A 23,122-nucleotide genomic window follows, 5' to 3' on the forward strand; every position below is an offset into this window, starting at 1 on the left:
GAAATATTTCAATGATTATAATACAGTACAGAAATAGGAAATTTCCCATCTATTTTATATATGACATAACACTTTTGTTCTCACATTTCCCTTGTTTTTTTGATTTATTTGTTTTGGGCCACACCCAGTGGCACTAAGGAGTTACTCCTGGCTCTGTGCTCAGAAATTACTCCCCTGGCAGGCTCAGGAGACCATATGGAATGGTGGGAATCAAACCGAAGTCTATGATGGGTTGGCTCTGTGCAAGGCAAAAGCTTTGCATGCGCTAACCTAGGACAGACCTCGGTTTGAGCCTCGTATCCCATATGGTCCCCCAAGCCAGGGGTAATTTCTGAGTATATAGCCAGGAGTAATTCCTGAGTGTCACCAGATGTGGCCCCCCCCCCAAAAAAAAATAGTTATGAAATTTATTATCTAAACTGAGGAAAAGCTAGTCAAATATTCATGACATTAAAAACCAGTGAGTCTCAAAATAGTTTTATTTTTTGTAGTTGAATATTATTTCAAGTAAAAACATTGTTATAAATTATACATTATACAATGTTATACATTATACAATATTATTTCTCCCTTTGTCAGAAGAATGATACTGTTGTCACATGGAAGTCTAGTTATATTAAATTATTTAGAAAAATAAAAAAAAACAATGTTTTATATATAGTTTACCTTCTTTTATTACATGTTTATTTGTTTGGGGACCACACTTCTTGCTCTGCACTAAGGATTCACTCAAGGCAGGCTCGGGGACCATATGGGCTTCAGCATCGAACCCAGGTCAGTATTGCAAGGCAAATGCCATACCTGCTATATTGACTATCTGGCCCCATAGTTTACTTTCTTTGGGGGGGGCACACCAAGTGACGCTCAGGAGTTACTTCTGGCTATGCACTCAGAAATTGTTCCTGGCTTGGGGGACCATATGGGATGCCGGGGGATCGAACCAAGGTCCGTCCTAGGTCAGCACGTGCAAGACAAACGCCCTACTGTTTGGGCCACTGCTCCGGCCCATTGTTTACTTTTTTCTTTGGTTTTTGGTTTTAGGGTCACACCCGGCAGCGCTCAGGGGTTACTCCTGGCTCTATGCTCAGAAATCGCCCCTGACAGGCACAGGGAACCATATGGGATGCCGGCATTCGAACCACAGTCCTTCTGCATGAAAGGCAAAAGCTTTACCTCCACGCTATCTCTCTGGCCCCACCCTGTTTACTTTCTTGACATTTGTTAAATTTGACTTCAATTCTAGAACTTTCTTAAGACGCGTAAATATTAACTATCAATTTGAGTACTTCAGATCACTAGTTTATTCATACATGTATAAGTAAATAAACAAAGTTCGATTTCTTTTTTAACTTTATTCATTGTTTGATTGATTGATTGGTCTTAGGGTCACTTAGGGTCAGCAGTGCTCAGGGGCCATTCCTGGATCTGCACTTAGAAATCACAACTAGCTGGCTGGGGAACCATACAGGATGCTGGGAATCAAACCAAGTCCCTCCCAGGTTGGCTGCACACAAGGCAAACGCCCCACCACTGTGCCATTTCTCTGGCCCCCATAGTTTAATTTCTTATGTTACTTCCAATGGATAAACACATAACAAATTGTAAATATAAGAATTAACATAAAGGCCAGAGAGATAGCTGAAAGGACAAGAGTGCATGCTTTGCATGCAGAGTCCTAGGCTGAATACCCAGCATCTCATGTTCCTCTAAGAAACAAGACTAAACTAGCCCCTGAGTACTTCCAGGTGTGGCCAAAAAATTAGTGAGATAATACCTGTAAATAGTCATAGTTTTTAAGAAAGATATAAACATTCTTAAAACACACATTAAGAGTTCCAAAACCTATTAGCTCAAACCATAAGGCAAAAACATCCCAAAGTGGCATTAGAAACACTCCCCAATAACTCCAGTACTTTTTTCAGTCTCCTCCAGTTCTTATCCATATTTTAAATGCTGACTACTCCAGATATCTCCCCCAAAACACACAATTTATATCTAATGTAATATACTTTAGTTGTTTGACTTATCTAGTAGACATGTGATTATTGGAAAGATATTCTAGTTCTAATTCCTACAATCACTACCTGCTTATTCTCTTAACTTATTAAAATATTACTTCGCATTGGTGTTTTCTGTTCCTACATTTGGTAGTTTCCGAATTATCAACTAGCCTTATGTTATAAATGCAGACCTACTATGCTAATTCTATCAAGATAATAGTACACCACTAAAATGAACATGTACTAAAACTTTACCAATATAATAACTATTATAATTTCATAACTAACATGATGAATGAGCTGTGTTATAATTTCACAACTAACATGAGAGGTACCTATATTTCTACCTCGAAATTTAAAATTATATTCTATCTTTTAGAGATTCATTCTTCTTTGTAATCATGGTGCTTAAATATATTATTCAGAAAAAAGAGATTTTTTCTTTGTAGCTGTATATTCAGGTTCTGCTAATCAGCCAAAATAAATCAACATGGTGTGCTATTTAAATATCAAATACGGGCTGACGCAACAGTACAGCAGGTAGAGCATTTTCTTTGTTCACGGCTGACCTAGGCAGGTTCAATCCCCAGCATCCTATATGTTTCCCTGAGCCCACTAAGAGTGATTCCTGTGCACAGAGCCAGGAGTAACCACTCAGAACCACCAGGTGTAGCCAAAAACAAACAAACAAACAAACAAACAAAACAAAACATCAAAACACACACACATGCATGTATCCAATTGTCATAAATTTCAAAATGACTCTTTCCTAGTGCTAACTTTCTACAAATTATAAGTCAATATAGTCACACATATGTATTTAAGTGAGGATAGGCAAAAGGAGAGCAACTAGTAAAATGCAGAAGGGTTACTAGTTCTAATTCCCTTCCCATTCCTACTCATCATTTCATTGCTAACATTAAATTGATACCGGAAAAAAATAAAGGATATTCTTGACAACACAACCAGAAATTCTAATTTGTTAGAAACAGAAACAATGGACATCCATTAATAAGCAGCCCAGGTAGCACTAATTCAGGTACCAATCACTTTATGAAAAAAGTTTAGGTAATATTAAAGTACCTCAAAGACATATGCAAGATTTTGTCTGAGTCTGAAATTCTTTACAAACAAAAGGGAAAGAAACACATGGTATTTTGGCAAATAAGCATCACAGAACTTACATGTGCAATCCTAAAATTCTTGAGACTACATAACAGCCACTGAAGGCAAAGGTGCTTTGATCATGCTGTTTATTAACCTTTACTGCTTCAGAGCTCAGAAACAGAAGTCACTTTAAGTAGTGCTTTTAATATACAATGGGCAGAAAAGTGGAGGTATTTTCAGTAAGCACATAAGATTTTCCAATGATCATATACAGAAATTTAAACTCATGTTTTCATTTTCATTTGTATTTACCTCCGCGTTTTTTGAGACTTTCAGTTTTCATTTTACTTCTGCTTCTAAATTCAGGCCCTTTAAAATCATCTTTGTCTTCATTCAGCACTGGCTCTGGTTGTACAATCACTGTACCTAGAATGATTTCATTTAAAAAACCATTACACATATTAAATGTGCAAATGAAGTACAAGACTTCAGCTCAGATAAAGCTAACATTACTGGTACAAAAGTTTTGTTTATTTAAAACTTTCAATACTGTGTAAGCACCTCTTGCGTAAATAAAACAGGGAAATATAGAAAGGGCCAAGTTTTAACAATCGAGCTACTTCTTATAGTTCATAAAAGGGGAGATATATTATGAGCTGATTGTTAACAAAAATGTGTAAATAAAGTAGAAAGCCTCAACCCATTTTTGAATTTTATAGTTACCTATCAGAAAAGCTGTTTTGAATAACAATACCTACCCTAAATTTCATGAGTTTAGAAATTAAAAGGAATAGAAAGAAAAAGTTTCAAGATACCATATTCTTCAGAATCCACAGGAAATTCAGGAAGATTTTTAAGAACTGTATTATTTCTTTGAGGGAGTATACAGGGGAGTAATGCAAGAAAATACTATCATATCTATTCTATAGCAGTTCCCAACAAGTATACCAAAACTTAAGTACTCTGCACAGTACTTTTTAAACATTTTAAACAAAAGACTATCTCAAAAGTACTCAATTCAATTACTCAGATGAATTGTAGAACAAGATCAATTGTTGCTCCCTATGAAAGTATTCAAAATGAATGTACTTTTTAAATCTTTAAAACATGTATATTAGTAGTTGCCAATTTAAGATTATAATTTCTCGGGGCCGATGCGGTGGTGCAGCAGTAGGGCAATTGCATGTGGCTGACCTAGGAGGGACCACAGTTCAAACCCTCAGCGTCCCATATGATGCCCCAAGCCAGGAATGATTTCTGAGCACATAGCCAGACCCTGAGCATCACCAGGTGTGGCCCAAAAACAAAAACTAAAGATTGTAATTTCTCAAGAGCTTATAAAACTAGCACAGTGCAGGCTCAAATTTACCTTCATAATTGTGCCTAGTAAATGAATTGATGCATTACTGGCAGCGATTAAAAAGGTAAAATCTAGGGGCCCGGAGAGATAGCTCAGCGGCGTTTGCCTTGCAAGCAGCCAATCCAGGACCAAAGGTGGTTGGTTCGAATCCCGGTGTCCCATATGGTCCCCCGTGCCTGCCAGGAGCTATTTCTGAGCAGACAGCCAGGAGTAACCCCTGAGCACCGCCGGGTGTGGCCCAAAAACCAAAAAAAAAAAAAAAAAAGGTAAAATCTAATTGTGAGGGGCTATCTCAGAGAAATATAGGCCTGCATAATTCAGCAAGCGAATTGGGGCAAGGTATTTTATAGAGTAAATGAAAACTGAGTCTTTGGAAAAAGGGGCAAAAGAGGTCACAACCCACAAAAGCTCCCAATAACGATTTCCCATTTGTCCTCTCAAAGAAACAACATTTAAAAAGGTTCACAATTGGGCCAGAGAGATAGCACAGCAGTAAGGTGTTTGCCTTGCAGGCAGCCGACCCAGGACCAATGGTGGTTCGAATCCCAGCATCCCATATGGTCACCTAAGCCTGCCAGGAGTGATTTCTGAGCACAGAGCCAGGAGTAACCCCTGAGCGCAGCTGGGTGTGACCCCCCCTCAAAAAAATAAACAAAAGCAAAAGGTTCACAATTAAAAAAAATATCTAACAATTTTTCTCTAAATGGGCACAAAGAAGCAGAGTGAATAGCACTCAACAAGAGCTTTAGATTCAGGCAGACTTGAGTTCAAGTCTTATAGTTTCTCAATTTAAGATCGAAAACGTTTGCTGAACTAATCCCATCAAAAGGAAATTTGAACTATCTTACAACAATACAAAATTCTGAGAATTAACTGAGTTAATTTTTAAGACTCTCCTGGTTTTCTACCTACTCAATACCAAAAATTTATAATCACCAAAATAATACTTGTGTAAAGGTCTGTATTTATTTTATGTTATTTGAAGGGAGAGTACTACAATTTACTCAAATTTAATAATATCGCATACTTTCTTCCAAAGTATCTTTTAAATAGTACCTAGTTCTAGGCTTACCCTTTCAAAATCATAATATAATCCTAATGGCAACCACTGAGAATACAAAATGAATCAGCTCCTGTGGAAAATAAACTCCCATGTTAGTTACTTCTGCCTTGGCCAACCAATAATTACATTAAATTGTAAGAGACGATTTGCAAAGCCAAGTAAACAGTACATTAATCAACTTTCCTATATCTCCTCTTTATCAATTCATTCCTATTCCTCATTTCAGTTACCATCTATGTAAACCTAACTATTCCTAGTAGGGTAATGTCTTATCCTCCTATCCATCACTTCTTAAAAATTCAGAATCAAACGATGTGTCATAAGGCACAAATAATAGGCACACACAGAACATAAAATGTCATAGGGGTGAAAGTATAATGTAGGCAAGTAAAGGCCCTTAGCCATATCCCTGGTACCACCAAGTTAAAACCTGTCATAAAAACTTAAGTACAAGGTCAGAGAGAGAGTACAGTGAATAATGAGGATGCCTTGTATGTGTCTGACTTCATTTCAGTCCCCAGCACTACATGGCTTCCTGAGCATTATTGCAGTCCTGAAAATTCCTGAGTACTATTAGCTGTGGTTCTACAGACCCCCAGACCCTCCAGGGGACCTGGGTAATAATCCCTCAAACCAACAGTTCCCTGAAACACCTCATATTCAGACCCGTTCATTAACCACTAGCCCTGAAAAATCACCAGAAGATACAGAGCTTCCAGGGCACCACTTGAGAGGACCAAATAAAAATGCACCTAAGCACAGACATAGAAGAAAGTTTGGTGAATACTACTGTAAATTCTTTCTGAGAATAAATTTGAATACGCTTTTAAGAGTTAAACACATATTAATAGAGAATAAAATCTAAACACTGACTCTGAAATACTGGGAAGTTACCAAAATCCTTCTAATTCTATCACCTTATACTCAAACTGTTCCCAGACCTGGGCCAAGATTTTCACTTCTCATTCCCCCACTAATTAATGAAGGCTGAAGTTCATAACTACAATAGTTGAGTTATATAAAACAGTTATATAAAGAGATGTAAGAAATACAACTAAATCTATCTTTGATAGTGAATTATCTCTAAGCTATAGGGCATTTAAAACTAACCCAAACTACATTTTGTTAAATTTTCAAATATCCATTCTGATTTTCTATAAAAGCACATTAAAATTGGAACAAAACTCTTAATATTAAACTTCTAAACCAATTTTCACATTCTAGTATAATACAGGGACTAAAAAAACTTTTTGAAAACCAAATAGAGAACAAGTTTTGCTTTTTCAAGCCAACCAGTAATTAAAAATGTTTAACCTCAGAAATGCAATATTATTATTAACATATATGTCCAGATCATCACCATTTTATCAAATGTGGACATTACAGCTAATAATAAACTTGTAATTTTAAAATAATAACATCTAAGACTCAATTCCACTTAATATGAAAAAATAGTCCACATTACCTTTTGGCAAGCTTTGCATAGTAATATCATTTTCTGAATTATCATTAGAAGCATCCTCATTTACGGTTTCATCCAAAGGTTTTTCATCATCAGATTCTACATACTTTGTTACTACTGAAGGTTTCCTATGAAAGAAGTAAGTCCATAAAATTATGGACATTTCTGACCATTGTAACACTCAAAAAAAACTTTTATAAAAACATATTTAGAGTAAACAGTGATTCTTAACTAGGGATACACATCAGAATTATCTAGGAGTCAGAGAGATAGTAGAGCCAGTAAATTATGTGCCAGAGTTATGTTCGATTTATGATACCTGTTATAGTCTTCTGACAGTAGTGATTCCTGAGCACAGAACCAGGAGTAAGCCCTAAACACCATTGTGTATGGCGAAAGAAAAGAAAAGAAAAGAAAAGAAAAGAAAAGAAAAGAAAAGAAAAGAAAAGAAAAGAAAAGAAAAGAAAAGAAAAGAAAAGAAAAGAAAAGAAAAGAAAAGAAAAGAAGGGGCCGGAGAGATAGCATGGAGGTAAGGCGTTTGCCTTTCATGCAGGAGGTCATCGGTTCGAATCCCGGCGCCCCATATGGTCCCCTGTGCCTGCCAGGAGCAATTTCTGAGCCTGGAGCCAGGAATAACCCCTGAGCACTGCCAGGTGTGACCCAAAAACCAAAAAAAAAAAAAAAAAAAAAAAAGAAAAGAAAAGAAAAGAAAAGAAAAGAGAAAAAAGGAAGGGAGGGAAGGAGAAAGAGAGAGAGGGAGGGAGGGAGGGAGGGAAGGAAGGAGGGAGGGAGGGAGGGAGGGAGGGAGGGAGGGAGGGAGGGAGGGAGGGAGGAAGGAAGGAAGGAAGGAAGGAAGGAAGGAAGGAAGGAAGGAAGGAAGGAAGGAAGGAAGGAAGGAAGGAAGGAAGGAAGGAAGGAAGGAAGGAATAAATTAAAATCATCTAGAAGTATACATCTCTATGGCATATTACTGAAAACTGATTCAGTGGAGCTGAGGTAGGACCAAGGCATATGCATTCTGAAAATACTAATAGGTTTGTGAAGCGATCTCCTACTTAAGGGTCAGAGAGACAGTGCAAAAGTTAAGGCACTCACCTAGCATGGGCTACAGGCATGACTCTGATACAAACCCTGACAATATGTATACTCACCATCAAGACATGGCTCCTAAACACAGAACCAGTTGTTTACCCTGAACACCACTAGAAGTGACTCCCCAACCAAAAAAAGAAAGAGAGAACCTTAGAGTGGTGGATGATGTGGTTCAGGTGATAGAATATATGACTAACCATGTGCAAAGGGCCTGGACCCAGAACTATCAAGTATGATCTCCAAATTTTAAGAAAAAAAAAACTAGGGGCCGGGCAGTGGCGCTAAAGGTAAGGTGCCTGCCTTGCCTGCGCTAGCCTTGGACGGACCGCGGTTCGATCCCCCGGTGTCCCATATGGTCCCCCAAGCCAGGAGCAACTTCTGAGCACATAGCCAGGAGTAACCCCTGAGCGTTACCGGGTGTGGCCCAAAAACCAAAAAAAAAAAAAAAAAAAAAAACTAGATTAAAAATTTAAGCCAAGGGGCTGGTGAGGTGGCGCTAGAGGTAAGGTGTCTGCTTTGCAAGCACTAGCCAAGGAAGGACCACGGTTCGATCCCCCGGTGTCCCATATGGACCCCCCAAGCCAGGGGCCATTTCTGAGCGCTTAGCCAGGAGTAACCCCTGAGCATCAAATGGGTGTGGCCGAAAAACAAAACAAAACAAAAACAAAACAAAACAAAGATTTAAAAAAGAAATTTAAGCCAAGAGGCCGGAGAGATAGAACAGCGGTGTTTGCCTTGCAAGCAGCCGATCTAGGACCTAAGGTGGTTGGTTCGAATAGCGGCGTCCCCCTGCCTGCCAGGAGCTATTTCTGAGCAGATAGCCAGGAGCAGCCCCTGAGTGCCGCCGGGTATGGCCCAAAAACCAAAAAAAAATTAAGCCAAAATGAGTAGGCTATGTTAACTAAGATATTCCCAATGGTTACAAACAACACAGTCCAATAAAAAAAACCATAATCTTCTAATGCATATATACCCCACAATAATTACATACTTCCAGAATGCCTGGAAGTAGTTTCAGGTCCTGTGTCAATGCACTTTGACAACGCAGTAACAAAGATTTCCATATGTCATTTTACACTTTTTTTAAAAGTATACATATAACCTTGGGGCCAGAGAAATAGTACAATTAATAGGGCGCTTGCCATATATGCAACCAATCTGAGTGCAGAAACAGGAGCATCCCCTGATCAGAAAGGTATGGCCCAAAACCAAACAAAAAAGGGGGGAAAATACAAATATCATCAAAATAAAATATAAATATCCATACATTGCATGGGCCATTAAAACATAAATGCTCGGGCCCGGAGAGATAGCACAGTGGTGTTTGCCTTGCAAGCAGCCGATCCAGGACCAAAGGTGGATGGTTCGAATCCCGGTGTCCCATATGGTCCCCCGTGCCTGCCAGGAACTGTTTCTGAGCAGACAGCCAGGAGTAACCCCTGAGCATCGCCGGGTGTGGCCCCCCCCAAAAAAAACATAAATCCTCAATCGCTCCCAAGTTTCAGAACCAAAAAACAATCTTCAGGGCCAGAGATTCTAAGCATCACACAGCATATGGCCCCCAAACAAACAAAAATCCTACTAAGATTTCCAGTAACATTCCAAACCATGGGGCTGGAGAGATAGCATGGAGGTAAGGTGTTTGTCTTTCATGCAGAAGGAAAGTGGTTCAAATCCCGGCATCCCATATGTTCAACTGTGCCTGCCAAGGACAATTTCTGAGCATGGAGCCAGGAGTAACCCCTGAGTGCTACCAGGTGTGACCCAAAAACCAAAAAAAAAAAACCCCTTTTTTGCCGTTTCTCTCTTGGCCCGGCTTGGCTTCCTGGCTTTTGGATCTTTGGGCCGCATGGAGCCCAAAGGGAAGATGGCTAACAGGAGATAAGATGCAGGGCTAGCAAAATATAGCTGAATGCTTAAAAGGTTGACATAGGCCACACACCTGTGGTGGCTAGGGCATGAATAAAGATAATTCTTCCTAAAGCCTGCGTGTGAGTGAGTCTTGATTACGCCGACTACCTGGGCCTGGAACTTGCCAGCTGGATGGGGGATGAAGCCACGTGGCTGGGGCCTAAGCACAAAGGCCTCCATCCACCGCCATCCAGCCCCATCGTTAATTAATTAATTCAACATCTGGCGCCCGAACAGGGACCTGAATCCTGGACCCAAAAAACCAGCAACAATGGTAATATTTCTGCTTTTCAGTTTAATTTTGGCTCTTTTCGGGTGCACTGAGCCCAAAACACTGGGCCACGTGGAGCCATGTTCAAACATGGCCGTGACCCCTTCTAGGGAAAGAAGGGCAATTAAAACAAAAGAGGTGGAAGCTTGCATCACCTCCAGCCCAGGCTCAGGCCCAGAACTAAAACTTTGTTACAAGAAACAAAAACCTGGGCCTCTTCAAAGACTTATTAAAAGTCTAAATTGGAAACGGAGGAGAAAAAAGACTGTATTTAAAGTGGACTGATTTTCTAAAAATGACCTTTGGCTTGAATTTGGATTTCGACTTTGGAAATTTCGAACTGAACTTTTAGTTTAAATCACTTGGAACTCTAAACATCCAAAGTGCTCCCAGAGGGGAAAAAAGGCAGCGGTGAAGCCCCTGCGGCAAAAAGCTCCAAGCGGCAAGCTCCAAGCAGCTCGGCTCGGCTGGGATCTCGGCTGGAATCGGCTTGGCTGGGCTCAGCTTTGCCCGGAAAAGCAAAAAACCTGGAATCCTCGCTCCAGATCACAAACCGGCAGCGGAGCCTGGAACTACGGAAAAAAGCCACGTGGTAAGATCAGCGTGGGACAAAACAACATCTGAACTTTAAAAGTTTAAAGAAGCCACGTGGTGAGATCAGCGTGGGACAAATTAATCATCTGAACTATGGTTTTAGGTGTAAAAAATTAGTGGGTAGTAATATTTTACTCATAGTTGGTGATGGGATAAGTTTTACTTAGTTAGTAGTTAAAAAATAAAAATAAAAGGGAAGTAATTCAGTTTAGCTCATTTAAACATCTAATTTCTAACCACCTGCATCTTTGTCTTAAGTCATTTTCTTTATAATTTAAATGTGTTTTGTTGTCTTTCAGAGTTAATATTTTCAATTGCAAAATGTTTTACTGTGTATTTTAATGTACTTAGCCTGTTTTTAAAATGTATGTTATGCATGTATGCTGAAGTACTTGTGTATAGAAAAAATATAGGAACAGTGAAGTTCCCCCAATATAGTTTAAAAATATAGGAACATGAAAGTTCCGAAATAGTGCTTGGTAAAAAAGCATTAATAAAATTTTAGGTTACAGGTGTAAAGTATATTTTGCAAATGATATGTTTTTGAAAAGGGCTGGTATATTAATTTTCACTTTATTACGTTGGCGCATGAAAATATTTAAAAAAGGGGGAAATGTGGTGTACCCCAAGACCCACCCATATCTGGGAGGAGTTTTGGGAACCGGATAATAGGTGTAACTACCTGCAAGACCTCCCATTTCTGGGAGGGGTCTGGAAAAGGATAGATAAACCTCTGAGCCAGGGGATTTGGCCCCTTTTTTGCCGTTTCTCTCTTGGCCCGGCTTGGCTTCCTGGCTTTTGGATCTTTGGGCCGCATGGAGCCCAAAGGGAAGATGGCTAACAGGAGATAAGATGCAGGGCTAGCAAAATATAGCTGAATGCTTAAAAGGTTGACATAGGCCACACACCTGTGGTGGCTAGGGCATGAATAAAGATGATTCTTCCTGAAAAAAAAAAAAAAAAAAAAAAAAAAAACCAAAAAAAAAAAAAAAAATTCCAAACCAAAGCTAATGATTACTATAACCAACTGATGTATAGAAGAAAATTCAACTGGGGCCGGAGAGATAGCATGGAGGTAAGGCGTTTGCCTATCATGCAGAAGGTCATCGGTTCAAATCCCGGCATCCCATATGGGCCCCCGTGCCTGCCAGGAGCAATTTCTGAGCATGGAGCCAGGAGTAACCTCTGAGCACTGCCGGGTGTGGCCCCAAAACCACAAAAAAAAAAAAAAAAAAGAAAATTCAACTATATTCTGTGCATATTTTTATTCCCTACATCTCTCCTTCCCCCTGTGCATTTTTTTTTTTTTTTGGTTTTTCAGTCACATCCATTTGATGCTCAGGGGTTACTCCTGGCTAAGCGCTCAGAAATTGCCCCTGGCTTGAGGGGACCATATGGGATCGAACCGTGGTCCTTTCCTTGGCTAGCGCTTGCAAGGCAGACACCTTACCTCTAGTGCCACCTCGCCGGCCCCCCCTGTGCATTTTTAATATGAAAAAATCTGTATAATTTACTTAGAACTAAATTTCAAACACTTGAGAGATTTAGATAGAACTTAATTCTTTAGAAAATGAAAAGAAAAAGTCTGGGAAAGAAAGACATTTTTCCTTTCAATACCAACCAACCTTTTTGATCGTGATGAGCCTGAAGATTTTGATTTTTCAGAAGAGCTAGCTCCCTAAATGTAAAAATAAATACAAAAGTGAGTAAGAACATTCAAAGAAATACTCTACAACTGACTATTTTCCTGTAACAAGACCTCCAATAGGAGATTTATATGACTAAATAATTCTTCTAGAATGAATTTAAAACCTAATCTCATGTACTATTATGTGTCCTTGATTTAAGATTAATTTTGGTTTTTATTAAATTGATACAGATGTCTTTGAGGGAGTGGGAGAAAAACACTCCAATATATTATGATCTTGACCTAAATCAACAGAGACAGAACAAAGGTATAGAAGTACTGTACACATATTCTTTAAGGATCCCAAAATGTGACATTCAGATCAGATAGATAGACACCATAGTGTAGGCCTGGGAATCAGGTAGAATATATAATTTTGAGAGCTATCAGAACCATGAAGTCATCTGTAAAACAACCTACAAGGATCAGTGTTACAGTATAATCTCTAAGTATCAATTATCAGGTATATAACTAGGTAGTAGTACTGAATGAAGTACAACAGTAGCAAAAACAATTTTAAAATGAACAATTACTCAAGTTGCAGTATCAGTAATATTCAGATATATAATTGCAGATTTAAGCAAATGAATAAAAGAAGTCTGATGCACAAATCTTGTAAATTCTTCAAATTATTCTTACCTCTTCTTTGTTATTTTCCATCATCTCCAAATTATTTCCAGAACCACCAATTTTATCTTAAAAGAAAAGAAATAAACATTTTACCTCTTAATGCATTACATCAAATGGAATATCAAATACCCACAATACCGTGAATTCACCTTTTCAGACTAAGATATAATTACTCATATTAAAATATTCTTAGAAGTTTCCTGACTAGGAGATGGAGAAAGCACAGTGGGCAGATATTACCTTGCATAGTGCCAATCTGAGGTTCAATTCCCCTAAGCAGTGCCAGATGTAATTTTGCAAAGTCAGGAGTAACCCTTGAGCACCAACAGGTATGGTCCAAAACAAAAGGAACAAATAAGTTTCCAGACTGGAATCAATATCTTGACACATTAATCCCTTCTCCTAAAAAGCATTAAATTTTGGATTGGGGAAACAACACATGCATTAAGATGCCTACTTTTGCATGCCACCAACTTCAGTTTCATCCCCAAACCATATAAAGTCCCCAGTCATCATGAGGAGTGAAGCCGTAGCACAGAGTCAGGAGTAAGCCCTATAACAACATAGGGTATGGCTCAAAGGAAAAAAAAAACAGAAAGAAGCATTTATTTGTTTTATTTTTAAATGTTTATTTAGTCACCACAGATTACAAGTTTACTCACTTCTGGGTTTCAGATATACAAAATTCCACTACCAAATCATTTCAACAGTTCCCATTCCACTAAGGTCCACACAACCACTCCACCCCAACCCCAAATTTCCTCACATACACCAGCCTAATTCTATGACAGGCACTTTTTTTTTTTTTGGTTTTTTGGGCCACACCCGGTAACGCTCAGGGGTTACTCCTGGCTATGTGCTCAGAAGTTGCTCCTGGCTTGGGGGACCATATGGGACACCGGGGGATCGAACCGCGGTCCGTTCAAGGCTAGCACAGGCAAGGCAGGCACCTTACCTTTAGCGCCACCGCCCGGCCCCGACAGGCACTTTTTTAAATAACTTTTGGCACCACTGTTTATAGTACAATAGGATTTCATACAGAATATTTTACCGCCTTTCAGTACCCCTTCCTCATCCTTGTATCACTGCCTTCCACCATTATTGTAGAGTTCTCTTCCCAGCCTATTAAATCTCTAAACACTAAATCTCTTAAAGAGTACTTTGGTATCACTATTGTAATTTTACAGGTCCATCATCCAGGGATCCTAGATGGGGGTTAAGATCACAGTTAACAACAGTTAAGATCACCTGGATGTAATTAACAGCAAAGGTAACAATTTACTGGCCTCACACTTTCCTGGACACTGTCTTTATTCCTCAGCCAAATCAGATGTTCAGGGGTTACTGATGGCAGGCTCAGGACCCCAGATATACTCCTCCAGAGTTTTCTTGCTTTCCCCCTTCAGTTTTTTTCCTTTCCTAACCATAATTCTCTAGTTCAGCATCCAGAGTAATATATGTATCCCTCCCTTCAAGGTCTTGCTTTCCCTTGTCCTGTTATTCTACATATCACAATCAAGTGAATTCATCTGGCATCTCTCTCTCACCTGGATACTTTTTGAATTACTAAAATCAAGGGGCCAGAATGATAGTACAGTTGGTAGGGCATTTACCTTCCATGAAGCTGGTTGGATTCAATCTCCAGCCCCCAACATGCTCCAGGAGTGACCCAAAAAGAAAAAAAAATAGGGGCCGGAAAGAGAACACAGCGGTAGGGCGTTTGCCTTGCAAGCAGCCAACCCAGGACCAACAATGGTTCAATCCCAGCATCCCAGATGATCCCCTGTGCCTGCCAGGAGCAATTTCTGAACACAGAGCCAACAGTGACCCAAGTATCACCGGGTATGACCAAAACCCCCCTCCCAAAAAAAAATCAAGGACAGAGTAAGGTAAGGCACATGACTGGCATATGATACTAGTGAGTTCAATTCCTAGAACCACATACAATCCCACGAATCCTACCAATTAAGAATCATCCAAAGAGCCTTGAGTACTACTTGTGAGGTAGTTTACAGTACGAGCACTTGTCTTGCACAATACTGACCCAAATTCAATTCCCATCAATCCATTTGATTCCCCTGAGCCTCACCAGAAATGATCCCTGCAGAGTCAGAAGCACAGTCAAAAGCGCAAAAAAAAAAAAAAAAAAAAAAAAAAAGAAAGAAAAGAAAAAAAAATCAGACGATTCAGCACCAAATTACACCAATTATTCAAGAACCATTTCTTCACAAATTCTTCCATTTAAAAAAGTGAATACTTGGGGGACTAAAGGGGGAAGGAGAGAGGAGAGGAAAAAAAAAGTGAATGCTTGGGACCGGAGAGATAGCATATGCCTTGTGCCCAGAAGGACGGTGGTTCAAATCCCAGCATCCCATATGGTCCCCCATGCCTGCCAGGGGCGATTTCTGAGCGTAGAGCCAGGAGTAACTCCTGAGCGCTGCCGGGGTGACCCAAAAATCAAAAAAAAATGAATACTTCCAAACTAATTTTGAGACCAGGATAATACCAAAACCAAAATAAAGATGATACAAAGAGAAAAATCTACAAATATCACTGACATTCAGACACTCTCCTCCCCTCAAAAACAACTATAAAATTCTAACTTCAAGAGAATATAAGGACCCATACTGTGTAAATGTTTGAAAATTCCAATTAAAGAATTACTACCTAGTCAAAGAGTTCTTATAAAAATATGAATTGTTATAGCAACAGTTGTATTATAACAATGTAAGTTGTTATAACAATATAAAATGACCATGATCAAAATTAGGCAAAAACTCAGAAGAGATGTTGCCCCTGGCCGGTTCCATAGGCTCACTCTGTTCTCTAAAGAGATGCAAACCAAGCTGAAATTATGAGCACACAAGCCACACAGCTAAAAGCTGGCAATCTCAGGAGAAGAGGGTCCTTGCCCTGACATGCCTGTTTAACCCATCACCCATAATCATTGCTTCACTATTGGCCCTGTATCACCACTCCTCTACAACTCTGAGACAACAATCTGACCAAAATTCCAGGTATGCTGATATTCGGGCTGCTATCTCCAGGGCTTTTTTTTATTTTAAAGCAGTTTATTAATCAATTGGTTTTGAGGCCACGCCCAGCAATGCTCAGGTGTTTTTCCTGGGTCTGTGCTCAGAAATAACTCCTGGCAAGAGCGGGAAACATATGGGATGCCAGGAGTCGAACCCGGTCTGTCCTGGGCTGGCTGATTGCAAATGCCCTACCGCTGTGCTATCTCTCTGGCCCCCTCCTGGACTTTTTTTGGAGTGTGTGTGGGCACCCTCCCCCAACCACTTCATACTTTTTCATACATTTCATACTGACAACAGAAAACATGCCCCACAAAAGCCAATTATCATCAATAGTGCTTGGAATTCCTAAATAAGGCCACTACAACTCTGTATTTGTTTAATACTGTTATTTCATCAGAACACACAAATGTGTATCTGAAGAAACCTAATGTTCAAAAACAAATGAAGTAACAAAATGTTTAACTAGCAACAAGAGTTTACTTACTCAACTTACTGAAAATAATTTAAAGATCTCGTTGCATGAAAAATAATTTTCACAAATTTTCTTGATGTACTCCTTTATTCTTCCTTAATTTTTTTTTATTTTAATAATTTTGCTCCTACTTACCCGGAAAGAAATGTATTATGATCAACTATGTAGTACATGATCTTGAAATAAAGTAAATCAAAATTTTAAAAAACCCAAGGACAGCTCAACAAAGAAGATACAGATTGAAATTAATATAATAATATGGGGACTGGAGAGATACACAAAGGGCTGCTCAAGTTTGATCCTTGGTATCCCATATCCCCCCCACCCGAACCTGCCAAGGGCAATTTCTGAGTGCAGAGCCAGGAGTAAGTAACCCAAGGACAACCAGGTGTAACCAAGACAAAACAAAAAATATGCTCCCCATCTTTAAAATTATAGTCAGATAGCCAGATAGTTATATAAATCTGCATAGAAAACTAATCCCACACAAGTTTGAGGTGGCAATTCACATGCCTAGAAAGGTGATTGGGATGAGTTAATTTCAGTAGTTCCTTTTGAAGAGGCAAGAGTAATAACATTTGCTAAACTGAAATGGTAATTGTTGTTATCTGTAAAATTATAGACACCTATAAAATCACTTTTTACTTTTTCTTTTCTCCTTCCACCTTTTCTGAGTTAATTAGCATAAGTACCCTTAATTAAGTCAACTCTGTCCCTCAGGTGACAAAAAGAAGATTCAGATGATTCAGCACCAAATTACACCAATTATTCAAGAACCAGTTCTTCACAAATTCTTCCCTTTAAAAAAGAAGTGAATACTTACAAACTAATTTTATGAGACCAGTATAAAACCACCCCCATCAAAATAAAGATGGCTAATAAAACAGCTCAGGGAAGAAGCAGAGGCATATCAGCAAGAGAACAGCAAGAGAGCAAAAGCAAGCAAGACCAGCAAGAAGACAACTAGAGCCAGAGGCTGCTCAATCCCCTGGGCCTCTTTGCACCTTCTCTCCTGACTGTCAATGATCCCTGCTGCCAACCAGTCCATCCCAGGGTTGGCAGGAACACTAACAGCAAATACCAAGAACTGCAGGCAGCAGCATTCACCCCTGGGAAACCAGCCAAGAAGTTCCCCACAGAAAAACACAATTTTAAAAGTTGATCATACTCATTTAATACAAGCCGATTTGAGCCCGAGTGAGTAAAGCAAGCAATATACTTATGGTTGAGTACTGCCAAAACTTATCCCTAAGGACAGAGCCAGAGGTAAGCCTGAGCACAGTGAGGAATGCCTCCACAAAAAAATTAAGATAATTAAAACAGGGGCCGGAGAGATAGCATGGAGGTAAAGTGTTTGCCTCGCATGCAGAAGGTCATTGGTTCGAATCTGGCATTCCATATGGTCCCCCGAGCCTGCCAAAAGCGATTTCTGAGTATAGAGCCAGGAGGAACCCCTGAGAGCTGCCGGGTGTGACCCAAAAACAAAAAACAAACAAAAAAAAAGATAATTAAAACAAAAATCACAGAAAAGGGGGCCGGAGAGATAGCATGGAGGTAAAGAGTTTGCCTTTTATGCAGAAGGACAGTAGTTTGAATCCCGGCATCCCATATGGTCCCCTGTGCCTGCCAGGGGCAATTTCTGAGCATAGAGCCAGGAGTAAATCCTGAGCACTGCCGGGTGTTGACACAAAAACAAAAATCACAGAAAAAATTATATATATAGGTCCCGGAGAGATAGCACAGCGGTGTTTGCCTTGCAAGCAGCCAATCCAGGACCAAAGGTGGTTGGTTCAAATCCCGGTGTCCCATATGGTCCCCCGTGCCTGCCAGGAGCTATTTCTGAGCAGATAGCCAGGAGTAACCCCTGAGCACAGCCGGGTATATATAACCCAAAAACCAAAAAAAAAATTATATATATAGAAAATCAAAAAGAATGACTGAAAATTACTAAAACAAATGTATTCAGAAATATTGAATATACAGAGCAATAAATGAAAACCTACTATGTTTATATACCTCCAAAAATCTGGGGGTCAGGAGGATATTTTGAAGAAGTACAGAATATGCAAAAATGAAAAAGGTCCTGAGTTCAATCCCTGGGACCACATGCGATTTCTGAGAGTAGAGCCAGGAGTAACCCCTGAGTGCTGCCGGGTGTGACCCAAAACCCAAAAACCAAACACCAAAAAAAAAAAAAAAGAAGTGAATTACAAACAGGCACAGAGAAATAATTTTAACACCTTGAGATTAAACAGCTCACTACTCAACAACCAGAGGGTGTGAGAGGAAATCAAAGTACAAATGTAAAGATTTCTGGAAAGAAATGAGAATACCTCTCTCTTCTTCTGTCATGTCTCTGTCTCTCTCTCCTCTCTGTCTCTTTCTCTCCTCTCTCTCTGTCTCTGTCTCTCTCTCCTCTATCTCTCTGTCTCTGTCTCTGTCTGTCTGTCTCTCTCTTCTCTCTCTCCTAAAACAAAAAAAAAGAAATGAGAATAAAGATACGAATTATCAGAGTTTGTGAGAAACCGCTAAAGAGGCACTGAGGAAATTTTATAGCTTTAAAGCATTCATTAGGAAGAAAGAAAGAAAGGGCCTACACAAATAACAAAAAACTTAATGGCACAGCTTGAGAAACTGGAAAATGAGCAACAAAATAAGCCAAACACAGCCAGGAAGAAGAAAATAAAAGAATAGAAATTGGAAAAGAGTAGAAACTGGAAATCAAAAATAACAATCCAAAAGACCAATGGAAGCAAGAGTTGTTTCTTTGAAGAAAAACAAGATCAATAAACCATTAGTAAAACTCACAAAGAGAGAAACAATAAACCAAATCAGAAATAAAAGTGGGAAGTCACAACAATATCACAGAAATTAAGATTTGCTTGAAAAATTGTATGCCACAAAACAAGAGAACCTGGAAGTAACTGATAAATTCTTGAATTTTTGTATCAAGATAATATGGAACCCCTGGAATGGTGGGCGGGAGGCGCTGCGGGCCTGGCCGGGAGGTGCCACCACATGCATCGCCGCCCCCGCGATGTTCCCCTCCTGGAGGAATGCTGCCGCGCTGCCCTGGGAGGACACCAGGCCCAGACTAATTCTCTGTGGACTCTGATGAAAGTGCTCCCTCCATCTTCCACCTCTTCGTGGCCAGCCTTCTCCTAAGCCTCCTCTCTTTGCTCTGGCTCCAGCTCAGCTGCTCTGGGGACATGGCACGAGCACCCAGGGTAGCAGAGGAGACCCTGGGGTCCCCTCGGGCCTGCCTTCTAGAGGTTCCCCCTGAGCGCAGGAAGGAAGATCCATCATGGGGTCCCCATCGCCTGGCAATGCTGGTCTCCTTTAGAGAACGCTTTGAGGAGCTGATGGTCTTTGTGCCACATATGCATCACTTCCTGAGCAGGAAGAAAATCCCACACCACATCTATGTGCTCAACCAGGTCGCCATTTTTGGTTCAACCGGGCAGCCCTCATTAATGTTGGATTCCTGGAGAGTAGCAACAGCAGTGACTACATCACCAGGTATGACGTGGACTTGCTGCCCCTCAATGAGGACCTGGACTACAGCTTCCCTGAGGCGGGGCCCTTCCATGTGGCTGCTCCTGACCTGCATCCTCTCTTATCACTACCCCACCTATGTGGGCGGCATCCTGGTGCTCTCCAAATGCCATTTCCAGTTGTGCAATGGGATGTCCAACCGCTTCTGGGGCTCGGGCCGCGAGGATGACGAGTTCTACCGGCGCAATAAAGGAGCTGGGCTACCCAAAAACCACAAAAAAAAAAAAAAGGACGGGCCGGAGAGATAGCACAGCGGTGTTTGCCTTGCAAGCAGCCGATCCAGGACCAAAGGTGGTTGGTTCGAATCCCGGTGTCCCATATGGTCCCCCGTGCCTGCCAGGAGCTATTTCTGAGCAGACAGCCAGGAGTAACCCCTGAGCACCGCCGGGTGTGACCCAAAAACCAAAAAAAAAAGAAAAAAAAAGGAGCTGGGCTTAAGCTTTTCCGCCCAATGGGGATCAACACCGGCTACCAGACCTTCCGCCACCTGCATGACCCAGCCTGGCTCAAAAGAGACCAGAAGCGCACAGTGGCTAAAAAGCGGGAGCAATTCAAGGTGGACCTAGAAGGAGGCCTGAGAACCGTCAAGTACCAAGTGGATATGCATACAGGTGGACTGCGCCCCCTGCGCGGTCCTCAACATCTGCCTGGACTGTGTGTGACAAGGCCGCCACCCCCTGGTACACTTTGGGCTAAGGGCATGGACCTGCTGGGGCCCAAGCACAAGGAGGGGTCCAGACAGCGCGCCCAGTGCTGCCATGGCAACCTGGTGCTGTTTCCAGGGCTGCGGGTAGCCACCACACCCCACCCCAAATTCTGGGGTGCTGTGTGATTTTCGTGGATGGAAACAGGTACTTAGCTCTGGATCTCTGTCTTGGCAACCTGCCACTTTCCTCACCCTTTCACCCTGCCCACTCGGCCAGGTGGTAAGGCCATGAGCAGGCTGGACACTCACCAGACCCGAGCAGACCCCATGGGCGAGGAGCAGTCGACAGCAAGAGCCCCGCTGCCCTCTCGCCACCAAGAACCAGGGGGCCCTCTCTGGGCTTTGCCTGATGTTTGGACTTTTCACAGAAAGTAAACTGAATGGAGGATTCTTTGGACTTTCCACAGAAACTAGAATGCAGGGCTCTTCCCTGAACTTGATTAAGTTTTTAATTATCTCAACTAAGTGAAACTGGAAGAAACAAAAAATATGGGGCCAGAGTGAGAATATCACCAGGACTGATTTCTAAGTGTAGAGTCAGAAGTAACCGCTTCGTATCACTGGGGTGTGACCCAAAAACAAAACAAAACAAAAAAAGGCTACAGCAGACAAAAAAAATAATACATAATGCCTGAACAGACCTATCACTATAGAGAAAATTGAAATGGTAATCAAAACGATTCCCAAATACAAATACAGCAGGCACAAACAGACTGATTAGTGAATTATATCAAAACTTTTAGAGAGGATCTAATGCCAATACTTCCCAAAATTTTCCAGGAAAATTGAAGAAACTGAAATTCTCCCAGTTTCTATGAAACGAACATCAACCTGAAACCAAAAGCAGAGATACCACAAAAAAGAAAAGGATAGGCCAATATCCTTGATGAATATAGATTCAAGGATCCTCAACAAAATACTAGCAAATTCTCCATGACCACATTATACCAATGGGGAAAAACTAAGTCTTTCTTCTAAGGTCTGGCACAAGATAAAGTTGCCCCCTCTCACTTCTTCTATTAATGTAGTACTGGATGTTTTTGCTAGAGTAATTATGCAAGAAAAGATATATGCGCCATCAAGAGGAAAGGAATAAGTCAAGCTCTCACTGTTTGCAGATGACATACTTTATTTAGAAAATCCTAAAGACTTTACAAAAGAAGATCCTAGAAAAATCTATTTCTATAGTAAAGTGGTAGCCTACAAAATTATATGCTAAAATACATGGCTTTTCTATATACAAATAATGAAAGTGAAGACATGAAAAAATTCATTCACAATGTGCCTCAGAAAATCAAGTATTTTATTGTCAGCTTAACTAAAAAGGTGAAAGACTTACAGAAAGAAAACTATGGGTAGGGGCTGCAGGGAGCCAATCCAGGAGTGGTTAGAATCCTGCATCCCAGTGGTGTTCGGGTGTACTCCTATTCCTAAATGCAGGTATCATTCCTTGTGGCCTCAGGGGACCACAAGGAATGCTGGAGTCAAACTCAGACTGGCACTATGCAAGGAAATCGCTCTATACACTATACTATCTCTCAGACCCCAGATTTCTATGCCTTTTGATTGATGATTTCAATCCATTGGCCATTTAAATAAATTATTGATATGAAAGAATTTAATGACTTTTTTAAATAAAGTTAGGGTAATTTTCCAGTTAGTCTGTTTCTTTGCCCTCCTTTTCTCACTAATGTTAAATGAAAGATCAGTTTTTAATCACCTCTTGAATGTATGATTGTCTTCAAGTTAGTTACCATGACACTATATCTAAAGTTCTAAGCTTATATACCAATTCAAGTTTAAAACAAGAAAATCTTGGTTGCAGGGGGGGAAAACAAGAAGTACCTCTTGTCCTCATTTTAGGACTTTTTTTTTGGGGGGGGTCACACCCGGCAGTGCTCAGGGGATACTCCTGGCTCTATGCCCAGAACTCGCCCCCCGCAGGTTCAGGGGACCATATGGGATGCTGGAATTCGAACCACTGTCCTTCTGCATGCACTTCTGCATATCACTGTTCTATCTCTCTGGCCCCATTTTAGGACTTTTTAATAAGGTTCAATTGCTCTCTTTTTTTTTTAGTAACTTTATAGGTAGTGTTAAATTTAACACCTAAAAATTAACCCCATTAAAAATAGGGAGAAGAGTGATTAGCGAGATAGTAAAGGAGGCAAAGCATT

At 40.5% G+C, this 23,122-nt stretch overlaps 1 protein-coding gene and 1 pseudogene across 1 annotated transcript in view; one reads left to right on the plus strand and one right to left on the minus strand.

The window, feature by feature from the left end:
* Positions 1-23,122, minus strand: part of ATRX (ATRX chromatin remodeler) — a 175,668-nt gene that overhangs the window by 111,815 nt on the left and 40,731 nt on the right. The window contains exons 3-6 of the mRNA XM_049767135.1: positions 13,187-13,242; positions 12,486-12,538; positions 6,996-7,120; positions 3,420-3,533 (exon numbers count right to left, since the gene is read on the minus strand). Coding sequence (XP_049623092.1) covers positions 3,420-3,533; positions 6,996-7,120; positions 12,486-12,538; positions 13,187-13,242 — 348 coding nt within the window. The remainder of the gene's footprint in view (positions 1-3,419; positions 3,534-6,995; positions 7,121-12,485; positions 12,539-13,186; positions 13,243-23,122) is intronic.
* LOC125999243 (beta-1,4-galactosyltransferase 7-like) lies at positions 19,722-20,935 on the plus strand (annotated as a pseudogene).

The sequence above is a fragment of the Suncus etruscus genome, chromosome X (genome assembly GCF_024139225.1).
Source record: "Suncus etruscus isolate mSunEtr1 chromosome X, mSunEtr1.pri.cur, whole genome shotgun sequence".
Classification (NCBI taxonomy): domain Eukaryota; kingdom Metazoa; phylum Chordata; class Mammalia; order Eulipotyphla; family Soricidae; genus Suncus; species Suncus etruscus.